Consider the following 17,717-nt stretch of genomic DNA (forward strand, 5'->3'; position numbering starts at 1 on the left):
CCTTTTACCCACATGCTAAATGTGTTTGTCCCAGCCATTTTTTGCATTTTGTGGTACATTTTCCTTTTGAATGTGGCCAATTATGCTTCTACTTTTCTTTTTAGCTGCATCAACCTCCAGGGCATCATTCCAAGCCTAACCCAAGGTGTGGGCAATGGGAAGGGGAGAACTAGCCCTATGTGGGCCCAGTGGAGGAATGTGGACCCAGGTGGGAGAAATGATGAATGGGGTAGCAATGAGTGGAAAGGGGGTAATATATGCGGATGAGGGAGCGAGACCATGCAACCAAAATCAGGGTTTCCTATGAAATACCATCCCTAAAGCCAAATGGTCAGTAAAAGAGATCCCATGGGACTCAAATCTAAGGTTAATATCCAAAAGGGGTCTAGGGGACAACAACACAGACCTAGCCCATTCTTTCCGCCAAATCACCCCATTAATCCATGCCCGACAGTGTCCATGATAAGTAAACTACAATACTCAATTACCAAATGACAAGGCACACCTTTAGATTCGGGAGGCCCACCTTCAAACATACGATCATGGCAAATGGGTGAGGGACGACATGGCTGGCTCAGGTGGCGGAGAAATGGCACAATGAGCTAGTTGGTGGTTACAAGGGGTTGTTGGCTGCTGGCTGAGGACCATCTTGGAGAAAAAAATTCTTCTAGGGATATCACCCACAAAATGGTGGGTCACACACCCTACAAATTGCTTAGCACCTCTAGATGGTTAGTCCAACAACCTAGAAATATCTTTTTATATTTATGGGTGAAAAATTTATATGTTTACACCTAGAAATTTTCATATTTGGATTTGAAAATTAATTATGGCTAGCAATTAATGAAATTTACCCTAAATACTAAAAATTCTACTTTTTAAACAATCTAGAGTAAAATGGAAATGTTCTAGGCTGGTTTTACTGATCTGAATTTGAAACTACTTGAAATTTGTTTGTAAGGTATTCAATTCAGAATTAAACATGTTTAAAAGATTTCCATGTCTTGCAGAAAGAAAACACATGAAATTTTCAGCTGTTCATGACCCATTTAAGCATAGCAGAGTTATTTCCTTTTACTGTTTAACACATTAAAACGAATTTGTTCTGCAAAATAAATCAACCACAAATGCAAAGGAAGTTGATAAAGCAGTTCACCCCCTCCAGGGCTACGTCTGCTGGGTCCAAAGCTCCCAACCGGGCTTGTCCTTGTTTTTATTAAATGCTCAAATTGAAAATACATCTGAATAGAAGCATCTACAGGAGAAATAGATGGTAAAAATGGATTCAGAACACTTGAATCCTTCAGGATTGACTATTGGATCACGTCCAATGGATACCTGCAACCCTATACAGTCTTCACAAAATTGGGCCCTGGTGGCTCCTAGAACTTTCACGGCTCCAAAACCTCTGCAAATGATCTCAGATGGCTGTAAGACCTGCACCAATGGCTTCAGAAGGTCGAAAATACCCAAAATAAAAAAAAAAATTGTCCAAAACCACCTTTTCTAGCCAAAGTTATGGCCATTTAATGATCCCCTCCAGTTTAGCCTAAAAGAACTCCAGCTAACTTTAGTTAACTCCAGTTAGCTCCGCCAATTATGGCGGGTCCGCCAAATTCGCCATGTCCGCCAAAATTTCCGCCAAATCCTGCAGTTACATTTAATGTTTGTGGGCTGCCTCGGATTTCGTGCTGGCAGTTTGGCTGGCGGTTTAAATGTGCTGGCCCACGGTTCTCGGCCCAAGGTCATATGGCATGGGGGGGCTGGCCCCCTTTGGTTTCCACCCCAACACATTTGAAACTTCAATAATAGTTTAATCCGCCCTTTGAACAACAGCCAAGACCGTGGGCTAATGGTAAGGCGCTTGACTAATAGACCATAGGTCGGGGGTTCGATCCCCCATCCGACCAAAACAATTTTTAATACATCCGCCCAACCCATCTTGCTGACGTCATCTGGGGGCCACGTGGCGGCCTCCGGGCCTGCCACGTGGCAGCTTCTGATTGGCTGTTCAAAGGGAATATTCCCTAGAATATTCCAAGGAATATTCTGTGGAATATTCCTTTTTTAATTTTTTTTTTGAAAAATTAAAATTTCTAATGTTATGGGCAAATTCTTCTTTTTGCCATAACTTCCTCATACGGTGACCGTTTTTCGAACCGTTTGCGGCGCCGGAATCGGGAAGACGAGCACTTTCCAGTCGTTCAACTTTGAACCAGTTCTGAGCACTTTAAATTTTGAGCATTTTACGACACTTAGGACATGAGCACCTGATCACGCCTCCCCATTAGGAAGCTTTTGGACCCCAAAAGCCTTCAACTACCTGTTAAAGAGGTGAGGGTACAGCTCCCTCACTCTGTCCACCTCCATCCACTTTGCCTTGTTCGGTTTGCTGCCTTTGAAACCAACCCGAACATAATCTACACTGCCCCTCCTTGAAGTGCGTGTCCTTCTGTCAAGGATTGTATCTTCTTTCAGCTCATCTAAGAATTCTGGCGAGAAATCTTCTATAGATGGCAGCTGAACAGCATTTTCATGATCAGCAATCAAAGGAGGTTCATACAAACGTAAGTTCTCCACATTGACAACAGAATACATTTGCATGTAGGAAGGCAAATCTAATTGAAAAACATTATTTCCAACCTTCTTGAGGATTTTGAATGGACCATAACGAATAGGCTTCAGCTTTTTACCTTCTCCTTGCATCCTTTCCTTACTAATGTACAGCCATACCTCATCCCCTTCTTGAAACTTGTGATCGACTCTATGCTTGTCGTGTCTTTCCTTGTACTTTCCTTGACCCTTCTCAAGCTGTTCTTGAATTTGCTGATGTATTTGCTGAATTCTTTCAATGAATGAACGAGCTTTGTCAATGTCACTATGTCCCTCAATGGCAACATCTTTCTCAAGAATGAAATCAAGAGGTGATTTTGGCAAGTAACCAAAACAAGCTTCAAACGGTGAGGTGTTTGTGGAAGAGTGCTTGGCACGATTGTAAGCATGCTGTATGTAGTGCAAATGTTCATCCCAAAGCTTGGGATGCTTGCTGCAATAACCTCTCAAGAGGTGCACAATGGTTCTGTTCACAACTTCAGTTTGTCCATCTGTTTGCAGATGGAAAGCAGTACTTTTCTTCAACTTTGTGTCCATCATCTCCCATAGGTTGGACCAAAAATTCCCCACAAATCTGGAATCCCTGTCACTAATAATGGAAGTAGGCAAACCAAAGTGAATCCATACATGATGAAAAAATAATTCAGCAGTTTGTTCAGCAGTTATAGTTTTCTTACAAGGCATAAGTATACACATTTTGCTGAAACGATCAACTACTACATATAAATAATCATGCTGTTTTCGAGATTTTGGCAAACCTCCTACAAAATCCATAGAGATGCTCTCCCATGGTCTAGAAGGTACCGGCAAAGGAGTATACAAACCAAGCTTCCTATTGCTAGGCTTGCTTGTAGCACATAATGAACAACCTCTTATGAACCTTGAAACAAAATCTACCATGCGAGGCCAATAGCAATACCTCTGTAGATGTGCAACTGTTTTGCTCACACCAAAATGGCTAGCAATAAGAGAAGAATGAGCTTCTCTTATGACATTTATCCTCTCCCCCTGTGGTATACACAACTTGCCCAAATGAAACAACAAATTGTTATGCATGTGATAGTCATTTTCCTCTACATGATTCCCTTTACTCAAGTTAGCATACACATCTTTAAAGTCATCATCAGATGCATATTGTTCTATGTAACTATCATGTACAATGGAAGCATTCTTAAGTAAAGTAACAGCACCAATAATAGGCCTTGAAAGCATATCAGCAACTTTATTCAAAGTACCTTTCTTATACCTTATTACCAAATGGAACTGTTGCAAGAAGCCCATCCATCTGAAGTGTCGTGACTATTGTAACTTGCTTTGTGATTGCAAGTACTGTAAGGGCTGATGGTCGGTATGTATAACGGTTTCTTTGCCCATCAAGTAGTGTTTCCACTTTTTGACGCTTTGTACCAACGCATACAACTCCTTATCATATGTAGGATAATTTACAACAGCACCATTAAAAGTTCCAGAATGAAAAGCAATAGGCTTACCATGCTGTAGAAGAACTGCACCCATAGCATAATCACTAGCATCAGTTTGTATCTCAAATGGCTGTCTCAAATCCGGTAATGCAAGGACTGGAGCTAAACTAATCTTCTCTTTCAAAGTTTCGAAAGCTTTTTGCTGCTTGCCTCCCCATTGGAAAGCATGCTTCACACTTGTCACTGCATGCATAGGAGCTGCTATAGAAGAGAAGTTAGAGATAAACTTCCTCCAATATTGAGCTGCACCCAAAAAACTTCTTACCTCTGTTATGGATTTGGGAGTAGGCCACTTCACAATAGCCTCAATCTTAGCAGGATCAATTCTCAAAGCACCTCCTCCTACTACGTGTCCCAAATAAACCAAAGAAGTCTTTCCAAATTCACACTTTGACATTTTAAGAAATAACTGATTCTTCTTCAAAACATCAAGTACTTTTCTAACATGCATGACATGATCTTCTCTAGACTTGCTGAAAATTAAGATGTCATCTAAGTAGACAATAACGAAATCATCAAGAAAAGGACACAAGACATCATCCATTACCCGCATGAAAGTTGCAGGTGCATTGCACAAACCAAACGACATCACAAGCCACTCAAAGAGTCCTTGTTTGGTTTTAAAGGCTGTCTTCCAAATGTCACTTTCTTCAATTCTTACTTGATGATATCCACTGCGCAAGTCTAGCTTAGTGAAATATCGAGCATCTTTCAGTTGGTCTAGCAAATCATCTATCCTTGGGAGTGGGTAACGATTCTTTACCGTTATCTTGTTCAAGGCCCTGAAATCAACACACATACGCCAAGTGCCATCTTTCTTTGGAATCAATACAATCGGTGACCCACATGGCGAAGTACTTAGCCTTATGAAACCCTTGTCCAACAAGTCCTTGATTTGCTTCTTTATTTCAACATTCTCCATAATAGACATGCGGTACATGCCTATGTTTGGAAGAGGACAATCTGGATGCAAATGGATTTCATGCTGAATCTCCCTCTTAGGAGGCAAACCTGTTGGCTCCTGAAACATCTCATGATATGCATCAACTACATCATACAGATCTGATTTAAGTTCTGGATCATAATTGTCAAATGACTCATGATTCACATCAACCTTGGGCTTAATCATAAGAAGAACAAAATTCTTACTTGAATTGACCAGCGTTTTTACCTGTCCTGCATTCACCATCACTATATTTGTCTTCTTGTGATGAGCTCTAACAATGAACTCCTTGCCATCTTTGAATAGATGATATTTGTTTTCATGGCGATGAAAGATAGCTTTCCTGTCAAACAAGTAAGGACTTCCCAAAACAATTCTTGCTATATCAAAAGGTACCACATCAAGTTCAACTGTGTCAATAAAATGTGCAGTAATTGCAAAGCGCAATGTGCACTTTCTTGAAACTTGTAAATTTGCATCCTTGCAAATCCATCCAAGTGGATATGGCTTCGGATGTGGAACGGTCTCAAGTTTAAGCTGCTTGACCAAGTCCTCTGATATAAGGTTTGCTTGTGACCCACTATCAAAAAGTGTGTCAATTTTAGTATGTTTTGAAATCACCCTCACATGAAACAGTTCAATTCTTTCTTCCTCATTAGGAGCTTGTACATGGCAGTTTGAGGTACTAGTGCTGGCTTGAGTTTCAAATTATTTTCCCTTCAAGTTTTTCAAACCCATGGCTGCAATTTTGGTTTCATCACCTGAATCTTCCCCTAAATCTTGTGGTGTAGATGTAGTAGCAGCAGTTTTCTGTTTCCCTTTGGATTTGTTAAATTGAGGTCTTTTTTCAGGATATAATTTCCAACAGTTTTTCTCCTCATGGCCTGGTTTAGAACAGTGTTTACAAATCACTTTCTCACTCTCCTGTTTGAAAGATGCATTCTTTTTGCTCTTTCCCTTGGAGGTTTTCTCTTTGTTTTTCCCCTTGGGGGGCTTGTTTCTACCCTCTTCAAATGTGTTTTTTCCCCTTGCCTCTAAATGGGTAGCTTGGACACAAACCTCATCTAGGCTAGTAGGGTTAAACATCAAGATGGTGTGTCTAAAGTAGCTATGCAAGCCACCGATGTATTTCAGCAAGGTTTCTTGGGTCTGTAAATCTACCCCTAACAAGAGAGCTCTTCTTCTGAATTCTTGGGTGTAGTCTTGGACACTCTGACCCTTAAGTTGTCTGAAATTTTGCCAATTCATAATGGCTTTTTGCATGTGAGCAAGAGGATAAAACTGTTTTTTAATGGCTAACAGAAATTCAGGCCATGTTAAGGTGACCTTACCAAATTTCTTGATCTCCTCTTTAGTCTTGGCCTCCCACCAGACCAGTGCTGCTCCATCCATTCTCAAAGAAGCCAACTGAATCTTTGTGGCATCATCATGCATATTCTGGATCCTCAAGTAAACTTCCAACTGCCTAATCCAGTTGTCAAGCTTTTCTGCATTCACTTCACCATTAAACATAGGTAATTCGAATTTTACATCAAGCTTCAAAAAAGGACTTTTTCCAGAGGATCTATACTTATGAACGGAAGAAGACGAGGATAAAGAGGAAGAAGGTGAAGATGGGGGTGGTGGATCACCATTTCCTCCATGTCCTTTCTTGGAATGATCATCATCCTTCTTACCTCCTGAAGAGCCCTCTCCTTCATGTGGATGTTTGGACCCTTCTCCAGCCAATTTCTCATTTCTTTCTTGGTACAATATCCTCACCATTTCAGTGAGGTCCAAGAAAGCCTTTCTGAAGACTCTTTCTTCTTCTCTTGGATCTGTCTCTGTAGGAATTTCTCCTTCATGTTCAGACATCCTTGAAGCTTCTGCTGAGACTCTTGAGGGTGAAATTGAAGGTGGAGGTGATGGCTCTCTGGCCTTCCTTGACTGAGGATTCTCTCGTTCTCTAGTCAACTGTCCTTCCCCTCTTTTAAGTTTCAACCTGGTAAGCATCAATACTTTGCAAGATAGTTAGAAGATCTTTGCACAAAAACCCCGTTGCTCTGATACCAACTTGATCTGAATTTGAAACTACTTGAAATTTGTTTGTAAGGTATTCAATTCAGAATTAAACATGTTTAAAAGATTTCCATGTCTTGCAGAAAGAAAACACATGAAATTTTCAGCTGTTCATGACCCATTTAAGCATAGCAGAGTTATTTCCTTTTACTGTTTAACACATTAAAATGAATTTGTTCTGCAAAATAAATCAACCACAAATGCAAAGGAAGTTGATAAAGCAGTTCACCCCCTCCAGGGCTACGTCTGCTGGGTCCAAAGCTCCCAACCCGGCTTGTCCTTGTTTTTATTAAATGCTCAAATTGAAAATACAGCTGAATAGAAGCATCTACAGGAGAAATAGATGGTAAAAATGGATTCAGAACACTTGAATCCTTCAGGATTGACTATTGGATCACGTCCAATGGATACCTGCAACCCTATACAGTCTTCACAAAATTGGGCCCTGGTGGCTCCTAGAACTTTCACGGCTCCAAAACCTCTGCAAATGATCTCAGATGGCTGTAAGACCTGCACCAATGGCTTCAGAAGGTCGAAAATACCCAAAATAAAAAAAAAATTCGTCCAAAACCACCTTTTCTAGCCAAAGTTATGGCCATTTAATGATCCCCTCCAGTTTAGCCTAAAAGAACTCCAGCTAACTTTAGTTAACTCCAGTTAGCTCCGCCAATTATGGCGGGTCCGCCAAATTCGCCATGTCCACCAAAATTTCCGCCAAATCCTGCAGTTACATTTAATGTTTGTGGGCTGCCTCGGATTTCGTGCTGGCAGTTTGGCTGGCGGTTTAAATGTGCTGGCCCACGGTTCTCGGCCCAAGGTCATATGGCATGGGGGGGCTGGCCCCCTTTGGTTTCCGCCCCAACACATTTGAAACTTCAATAATAGTTTAATCTGCCCTTTGAACAACAGCCAAGACCGTGGGCTAACGGTAAGGCGCTTGACTAATAGACCATAGGTCGGGGGTTCGATCCCCCATCCGACCAAAACAATTTTTAATACATCCGCCCAACCCATCTTGTTGACGTCATCTGGTGGCCACGTGGCGGCCTCCGGGCCTGCCACGTGGCAGCTTCTGATTGGCTGTTCAAAGGGAATATTCTCTGAAATATTCCAAGGAATATTCTGCGGAATATTCCTTTTTTAATTTTTTTTTGAAAAATTAAAATTTCTAATGTTATGGGCAAATTCTTCTTTTTGCCATAACTTCCTCATACGGCGACCGTTTTTCGAACCGTTTGCGGCGCCAGAATCAGGAAGACGAGAACTTTCCAGTCGTTCAACTTTGAACTAGTTCTGAGCACTTTAAATTTTGAGCATTTTACGACACTTAGGACATGAGCACCTGATCATTTACTTCCTTGAAAAGTTGTAGACCTTGGTTTAATTTGCAGATCTCACTTAATATAGCCTTGAAAAAACTTCGGTTTGTGATGCCAATGGCTAGATACGAGTGTAATAATAACATGCAATGAAATTTGTATCCTACCTTGGTAAAGATCTATCGGTTAAATCAATTATCCCCAATATTTTAGCTTGCTAAAAAGATGAAAACATGAAAAACCGACAAGTTGATATCCTAATCTAACTATAGAAAAATAAAATAATTTTTTGGATTTTTAAGAATAGGTGGTTGTTATGATATGCCTGTGCACCTTTGGGTCCCTCCTTTTTGTTAGAATGTGAAGCCAATGCCCCTCTAAGTCGATACAGATGGCTTGTTTCAAGGGAGCGAGTTTGGTCCAAAATGGAAATCGCCATCACTGTTTTCTAACCCTCTTGGTGACTTTCGAACCTTCCTAGGAGCAACCTCTCCTTGAAGTGGTGTCTCCGACCTTCTATCTTTATGTGTAGTAGAATACAATATTCTAAAGACAAATTGAAGCTCCCTCATGAGTTCAAATGCTTGGAGTGACCTACCTACAAAAAAAAGAAAAATCAAGTGGGGTTGCCCCCTAATTGATTCTCTCCACGTGACTAAGTAGCCCCTCAATGGAAAAAATCATTAGTATTGGAATAATTTTTTTTTTGGTAAATAAACATTCCATTGATAAACTAGAGGTCAAAGGACATCATAGTCCCTTCCTACTGTTGTCTACCATTCGGGAAACTAGACCAACGACATAATAATTTTTTTTTTGAGCCAAAATAGACCACATAACAAAAAATACAAGTTGCAAAAGTATATCTAGCTAAACTGGCTTGGAAAGCCAAGTGCATCCAAAAACAAAACTTGGTTGACTGATAGACATCTAAACTAAATAAACTTGCCGAGACATGCCCCAGAAAAGAGATGTAAGACAGACCATACCTCGTTAACCGAAGTTTGAGACATTAATTGAAGCTAATGGGTTTCTTGAAAAGACTTGACCTTGATTTTTTTGGAGATTCTCAATCTTGGATAGTTTATTGACCATTTGATGGTTCTCTGCACGAATGCCAATAGGACCAAGAACCTCCCCATGAGAGGTGAGGGAAGCCACCTTTGCAATGGAGAAAATTTTGGCAAAAGATAGGTTCAATTTGGCATGCAGACAGACCAGTTGAGGCGAAAACAAGCTAGTAGAAAAGCTCAACAATGTATTTACTATTTGGAGGCAAGGCCATCCTCCCCGCCTTGGAATGGGCAAGTATCATCATGAGCATGGAATTAAATGTGATAATGTTGATCCCGGTGGCATGGGTTGGCCTCCTGCCCTCCCTCATGTGATCAAGGTGGTGGAGGAGCCATAACCCCGTCCTTTCATTGACGTTTTCTAGTGGCCACACCTTGATTGGGGGATAGTATTGAAATATTTTTATTAATTACGATAATAAGTTAGAATAATTATGCACGAATCATATATTATGAAGAAGAATAAAAACAAGAAACGTTCCACCATTGTACAAAATAATTACATAAGGGTTTGTAAAATGTGAGCTCTTTATTATGCTCAGTGTTGATAATATTGGCGATATTTTGTGAAATATCGCGAACATCACACGATTTTCAGGCAAACGATATTTCAATAGGTAAATATCGCGATATTTTTAGATTTGAAAATATCGTCGATATTTTGAAAGCCTCGGCTAAATATCATGATATTTTGAAAATATCAACTAAATATTGCCATATTTTGAAAATCTCGGCTAAATATCATTATTTCTTTATATGTTTAAAAATATGAAAAAAATGATTTTTTTATGTTTGTTGATATTTTCGTTGATGTTGCCGAAAAGATGTTTTCAGGACCCTCGCTGATATTTTTCCGAGAACGATATTATCAACACTGATTATGCTAGCACTTGTCTCAAATTCACAACAACAACATTACAATGAGGAGAGGCTAGCCTTTATGGAAAAAATCATAAATGCTAGTTAATAGTTAATTAACAACTAGTTGGATTGTCTCTCAATAAAATATTTCATTGGTCATCCACATGTCGATGACTTCCTCCAGTCTCGAGGACAACTTGTTTTGCTTCTCCTTCTTCCTGAGAGGACGTTGAGAACTATAGTGGTTAAACTCGCCACACCTGAAGCACTTGACCAGATAGGTCCTTCTTCTTCTTCTTCTTCTCATGTCCCTGATTAGAATCCTTTGATGCAAGAGCCACATTCTCCTCTTCCTTCTCACCCTTCAAGCCCTTGTTGTTGTTTCCGTTAATGGTGCTCTTCACGAGATCTCGCCTCATCTCCTCCTACTGTAGGTCAGATAACAACCTATCCCATCTAGGCAATTGGTCTCGTCCCAAGATACTTTGGACAAAGACTTGCCACTCCTCTAAGACAATGTTTAGTGCCAAATGCACAAGCTCTGTCGGTTAAGGTGCTTCCCCAATAGCTGCAAATTGATCACGGACTTCTGGAATCTTGGTAAGGAAGGGATCTATGCCTTCACCCTTCTGCATCCTGATGTTTGTTAGCTTCTCCTACAAGAACAATTTTTGTTGCTCAGAAGTATTTTGATATAGTTGGTCGAGAGCGTCCCACATCTCCTTGGCAGTATTCTTGCCAGACATATGCGAGACTATATAGTCACAGACTCCATCTAGGATCATCCGCTTCACCTTTGCCATCTAACTCTTGAAGCTGAAATTGTTTTTGGAAATTCCACCTAGAAGTGTCTCAATTAGATTATTAACCAAATTTTTAATTTTCCCTGAGTATAAACTTAGGAAATCTGGTTAATTAATCAGTATTAATTGAGAAAGGTGTGAATCATCTAGAAACTCACACAGGGCGATTCAGAAATAATCTCAGCCATCGCTTATGTTTTAATCTTGGCCGCTGGAGTCCCAACTAGAGATTATAAGAGGAGGTCAATGGGTAGATGGAAAACAAACACACTTGAGATCGATTTCCTTGGGTAGTTTGATTTTCTAGAGAGCAGCAACAGTTGCCAAAAAGTTTGAGCCAGAGAAGGGAAGCGAAGAGGGGCAGAGACAGTGAGTTTGGAGGAATCTTTTTCCAATTCCCGAGAGTTAGAAAGAGGAGGCTGAGATTTTCTTCGAGAGGTTGCACAGAGGCAGCACAGAGCTTCAAGAGGGCAATTCGATCCAGCTGAAGAGGAGCTCATTTTTAGTTCCAGAGGCTGGGAAAGTTTTCCAAAGGTCGGAGAGACAGTTTCCCAGTGAGCAGTAGGCAAGATGGCTAGATTGGTAGTCGATTCAGGCAGTACGTTTGTTAGGCAATGCTAGGGTGATGCAGGGCCTGCGCAAATCACTTGGATGGCTAGCCTTTTAGAGGTCAGACAGTGCCAAGATTGCTCGGAGAGAGGGTAATTTCCATCAGAGAATTTTTGGCAGTATTCCTCTTGGATAGATTCACCAGCTTGGTGATATTTATTGTACCCTCACTACTGCTTAACAATAAAAACCCTCAATTGTTGCACTGGTTTTTCCAAGTTGGGTTTTTCCGGGGATTTTTGTCCAAAAATAACAGTGTTATATTTTGTGTGTGTGTGAGCCAGTATTTTCTCAGTTTCCAGTTTATCTTCCGCAATATTTTTATTTGTGAATTTTGCAGTGTGATTAATTCGTTATGCAGAACTCCTGTGTTTTAGCCTCTCAACAAAGTCTCGAGACTAGAACACCTATGATGCTACAAAAACTAACATTCTAGGGCTTTTCTTAGAGAGTGTTTTGCTTACTTGAAGCCTTGAGCCGTTATTGAGCCTCTCTCTTGAATGAGCTCTAGATTGATCACTTTGTGCCTTATACCTAGCATATCTCTTTGAAGTGATCTCCCTCGTACCGAGACTCCCATTGGTGAAAGTCCGTAAAGAGCAGGGTGGTTTTGGTTGAGGTGACATTGGGCTTCTACCCCATTGTTAGCACTTGGTCTAGCTACTTGTCTTGTAGGGTTTCCCTCTCCAAGGCCTGCTAGATTTTGTGGTAACAGGTTGTACCCTGTCACTTAGTACATTTAATAGTCTTCAGTTGCACCTCATCAGAGGACCATTGGAAAAGATAAAATAAACATCAGTTGAATATTGTTGTGTTTATGCTTTTCATTTTTTTATTGTTAGGTCCTAGATACTATTGTTTATTGAGAAATATTTGTATTCTCCAGTAAGCTCTGCAGTGAAACTCAAATTTAAAAAATGTTCACTTGAATCTTTATGATAATGTTAGTTTACCTTGGTTTAGTTCACACTGCAGAACCTGTTTGGTGCAACTCAGCAATTTATAATAATTGTGAAATATGTGCCATCCTGTCTCTCAGGGAATGCAACTACGGATTTGATGTTGCCTTGGTAAAATATGCTTGCCACTGAGAAAATAATTTTGAATAATGAAAAAAGTGTATGGTAAATGTGATTGTTTGTTTTCTTTTTTTGTCTTTGAACAGAACAGTGTTTAAAATTCTTGTCGTATCAGTTAGTAACATCATTGACATTTTAGACTTGAGTCTACATGATGGATGTCAAGTGAACTCTTAAGATCTGAAGGTCGATTCTGTGCTGGGTAATGCCATGGATTAGTATTGCAGTGGGTTCTGTGATGGACAATGCTGTGCATTAGCATTTCAATTTGGCTTTTGTGATGGATAAGTTTATGCCTTAAGATTACTTTGTCAAGTTTGATATCATAATGCTGATAATTGACCAGTCTTTAAAATGTTATCAGGTTGCATGTAGGGACTATCCTCATTCAAGGCATTGTTGCGTAAGTTTTCCTTTCAACAGCACACCTCACAAGAAACATTGTGCTCTGGTAAGCTTATTGAGGCACAGTCTATTTAAGTTCAAAGAGTTTGGAAGAATAGTTATTATTTGCTGAAGTTTGGTTTGAATTGTACATGTGATTTTGTGATGTATGTTTTATTTTTCTGTGCTTGGTATTTACATACAGATTGCTTGTGATAATACTGTATTTAAAAAGTACTTATCTAAGACATTGTTCCTTATTTAATTCAATTGTGCAGTGTCATTGTTATGTATGTGACAAGCCTGCTCCATGTTTGACTTGGGGCCAAGGAAATTCGATGAGCGATCACTGCCATGCCTCAGAAAAAGAAGAGAAATGGAGGAAGCTAAGACATTCCTACAGGCTGAACAAAACACAGATGATATCACCACCCATTATTGACGATGTCATACCTCAAATATCTAGTGGGAGATCTACATTTCTGGTTAGTGGAAGTAATCAAGAGGGTGTAGACGCAGTTACATATATTCCCTCAAGCATTTGCCAGAATGCAGACCCTGTCCTTTCACGTGGGCCTTTTTCTTCTGCTGCTCTATCGAGTCATTTGACTGGCCAGAATAGAAGCACGCTCGCAAACTCCATGAGTTCCATAGGTCCAGCTGGCAGAAGTAATAGCATTGGTAGAAAAGCAGTCACATCTGCTTTGTCAATTAGTAGCCATGGTGGTGTGCATCAGTTCAGGTCGTTCTCATCCACAGAACATATGAATACTCACTTTCATAATGGAAGAACTGGCCATAGTAGCAGCATGCACGCAAGTTCCAGGAGTCCTGGCTTTTCTACAAGCAATCAGAACCCTTGCTCTGAGACAGGAGCTGCATCTATATATGGTTTGTATGGTTGCATGCCTGGCCATTTTGCAAGAATCAGTCAGAGTGGAAACATACATACTAACTCTATGTGTCCCACAGTTCAGCCTGGCAGATACAATCCAGTGGGTAGAAAGGAAATTGCATCTGCTTCTCTAGACATTAACCTTGATGCTGCAGTTCAATCTGGGTGTCTCTCATCTACAAACAATCTAAACCCTATTGTTGAGACAAGCCACCAATCTACCTTTGGTTTACATTGTTCTTTACCTAGCCATAATGCAAAGATTGGCCAGAGTGGAAACATGCATGGCATCTCCATGAGTTCTCCAGGCCAGGCTGGCAGGAGTAATCAGATGCATATAAAACCAGTTACCTGTGTTCCATCCAATATTGGCCAAGTTTCTGGGCAGCAATCCATGCCTTGCTCATCCAAAAACAATCTAAATCCTTCCTTGCAGCCAGGAATGGTCCCCACTTTTGGTTTGCAAGCTCATTTCCCTGGACACAGTGAAAGAATTGGGCAAAATGGAAGGAAGCTTGCAAGCCCCATGAATTCCACAAGTCAGGCTGGTAGCAGTGAACAAGTTGGCTCCATTGCATCTGTTCCAATTGACATGAGCCAAGGTTATGCACATCAAATCAAATCACCTCCTTTTACAAAGAACCCTCCCTCTTGGACACAGACTCTCTCTACCTTTAATTTGTCTTCTCATTTACTTCTCCATAATGCAAGGATTGGAAAGGATCAAAGCATGCTTGGGAACCACATGATTTCCACTTGTCAGGAGGGTAGAAGCGATCAAGTCGGTACAGGAACTGTTGCAGGTATTCCCTGGAATGTCGGCCATAGTTGTGCAGATCAGTTGAGGCCATCTTCATTTACAATTGATCTGAACCATCCATCTCAGAGACAACCTACAAATCAATTAAGGTTGTCTTCATTTACTAACAATCTGAAATCAAATCCTCCGACACAACCTGCAAATCAATTCAGGAAATCTTTATTTACAGACAATCTGCAACCAAACCCTCGATCTCAGACAGAATCCCCCTTTACTCTTGGTTTGTCTTCTCATCTGCATGGGCAGACTGATATTGGAATCACAAGCTCCACCAGTTCAATGAATATGGATGGCACAAGTCATGATGCCAGTACCAATGCAGCTCCAATGGTTCCATTGTATAATGGATGCATCTCTGTGCATCCTGTGGGATCCATCCAAAAAGAGTCTTGTTCATCTACGACCAACCTACACTCTGCATCAACAAATCTTGAATCTACTGTTAGCATGGTCACTCATCTCCCTGGTCAAATTGGAAGCATGTATGGAGGTTTCACACTAAGGGACATACAGCATCTTCATGGAACTGGCCCCAGTATCATGGCTACAAGATTTCCTGGAAGCAAAATAATTTCTTTGGAAAGCAACTCGATGGAGACAACAGAACCTTTGAACATGTCATCAAGCAATAAAGAACAAAATATCTCGGAGATTTGTTCAGCAACTCAGAAAGTTAATCAATCTGCTAATGAGGGAGATTCTATTGACGTGCTCTCAAGGAATGCTACTTCCATTCAGAATGCTACGGTTGAAGCAGAACTCAATAGCCTACGTGAATTTCTGCTTGGCAGTGATTTTGATGATAATTTGTATATCCAGGATACTTTATTTACACTTACAGATACATTTAAGAACTGTCTTGACCAGTACAGCTATTCAGAAGTGCAGCCTATGATTCAACCTAGTTCTTCTGAACAGTTATTGTCTTTATGTGACTCGTCCACACATGCGCCACAAGCAGAATCAAATATTCATATTTCTAGGGGTGTTTCTACTGTTCCGATTCTGAGCAATTCTGATCAGTTCGCTGCTGTCGAGCAGATTCCGGCCATCTCACCAGTTCGAAGTAGAGCTACAGACTAGTGTACATTTCCAAGCCTGTCAAAGTTCCAGTTTATTACTTATTTGATTATGAAAATAATCCAGGCGTTAATATTGATAATTGCAGGCATATGTTTGTTTTAAGTAGGTAGAGAATCAAATTATCAGCATTTAATAGATAATGCCATGCCTGCCCAACATATTTTTCCTAAACTCAAGAGCAACACACATGAAATATCTGCAAGACATTATAGATAGATTTATTTGCAAAATGCAAGTCGTATTCAAGTGACCAAGCACTAAAGTTGATAAGACTGACCCGATATTTTACTGCAAAGCAGTTGTTAGTCTCACAATCATTGTTTGGCATACGAAGTTTTGAAGCTTTCAAGCCTCATTCCATCATTTATGCATGGTTTGATGGTTGTCAGAGTGACATAATAATCCAAGGTAAGATAATCTGCAAAAAGTTTCTAAACCTTGAAAGCGTCATTTTGGATTGTGGCATGTTTTAAATCTGTCATTGGTGGCATTATTTTATTCTTGAAATGCGTTGATGTAAGAAACAATTGGAAACTTCACATCAGGCCAGGTCATCATTGCAACTCCGATCACAACTGTTTCATCATGTTTTCCTCTATTCATCCTTACCAAATCAGTTTTTGTCCAGATGGACTTTCTGTTTAAGTATCAGTAGCAGGAATCGTCGTCAAAATTGTTACATTTCAACTATCTTGGAAAAAAACACATGGAATCAGATTATGTGATTCCTTTTCAAAATTATTGGAAGATTAATGATTTTGGAATCAGATCAAAATCTTTCGGGTGAAAATGAGATTGTTTACGGAACTATGGTCATGCCCTCTTGGGTAACATTTTATGGTTGAAATGCTTTAAATTGCCTGGAAGTCAAATTTACCAATTGGCAAGTAATCATCTTTCTGTGGTTGGGGTAATTTATATGTGAGACACATCTTCAAATTCGTTTTGGTTCAATTTCCTTCCCGAAAACTGTACTTTGAATGCATTTTACTTTGCTTACAATTTTATCCCGAGTTGTGGGATAAGGTGTTGGTGGCAAGTTCTAATGAACCTGAAAACCGGGCTTTGAATGTATGACTAATCTATAACCTCAGATAGATATTGTAGATATTGTTCATACATCTAGTATATGTGAATGGAAATAATTTGACTAATAACAAATGTTTAAATTAGTTAGTAAGAATTAAAGAAAGGTTAGTGAGAGTTCAGGCCAGTTTCATGGGATTGTTGCAAACATTTGATCGCAATTCTGATTTAAAAAGGAAAAGAGAAACTTCCAATTTACTTGATAGATCATGACATCTTATAAAGATTTGCGATAAAGATAGGAAAGATAAACTTCCAATATACTTGATTTGTTTTTTTTTTCACCTAAGAAAAAACCAACAATTTTGTATTATAAAAAGTTGTTTACAGTGGGCAATATACTTAAGTTTTTTTAGACATATATTTAACATAAAAGCTATGCCAAAGAAATTAACATAATAACTCAATTTTCAGACTATAGAGTCCATGGGACTGCATCTTCATAACAAAATTACAAAATCAGAATGTCATAACATATAACTAAATAAAAATTTGATGCCTATAGATCAGCTGCAAAGATAAAGGGACTTTGAGGTAAACTGGATCTTTCTAGATCTTTGTAATGCATCATTGCTGTATGCTTCAATGTTGATCTCCTCCAGAGTATATC

General features: G+C 39.8%; 1 protein-coding gene across 1 annotated transcript in view; it reads left to right on the forward strand.

The window, feature by feature from the left end:
- LOC149251736 (uncharacterized) overlaps positions 1–16,473 on the forward strand; it is a 38,123-nt gene extending 21,650 nt beyond the window's left edge. Inside the window, exons 2-3 of the mRNA XM_089456565.1 lie at positions 13,204–13,290; positions 13,502–16,473. Coding sequence (XP_089312691.1) covers positions 13,204–13,290; positions 13,502–16,021 — 2,607 coding nt within the window. The 3' untranslated portion in view covers positions 16,022–16,473. The remainder of the gene's footprint in view (positions 1–13,203; positions 13,291–13,501) is intronic.
- Positions 16,474–17,717: the final 1,244 nt, after the last annotated feature.

This window comes from Pinus tabuliformis, chromosome 7 (assembly GCF_031772625.1).
Source record: "Pinus tabuliformis cultivar Carrire ecotype Pingquan chromosome 7, CPIR1, whole genome shotgun sequence".
NCBI lineage: Eukaryota > Viridiplantae > Streptophyta > Pinopsida > Pinales > Pinaceae > Pinus > Pinus tabuliformis.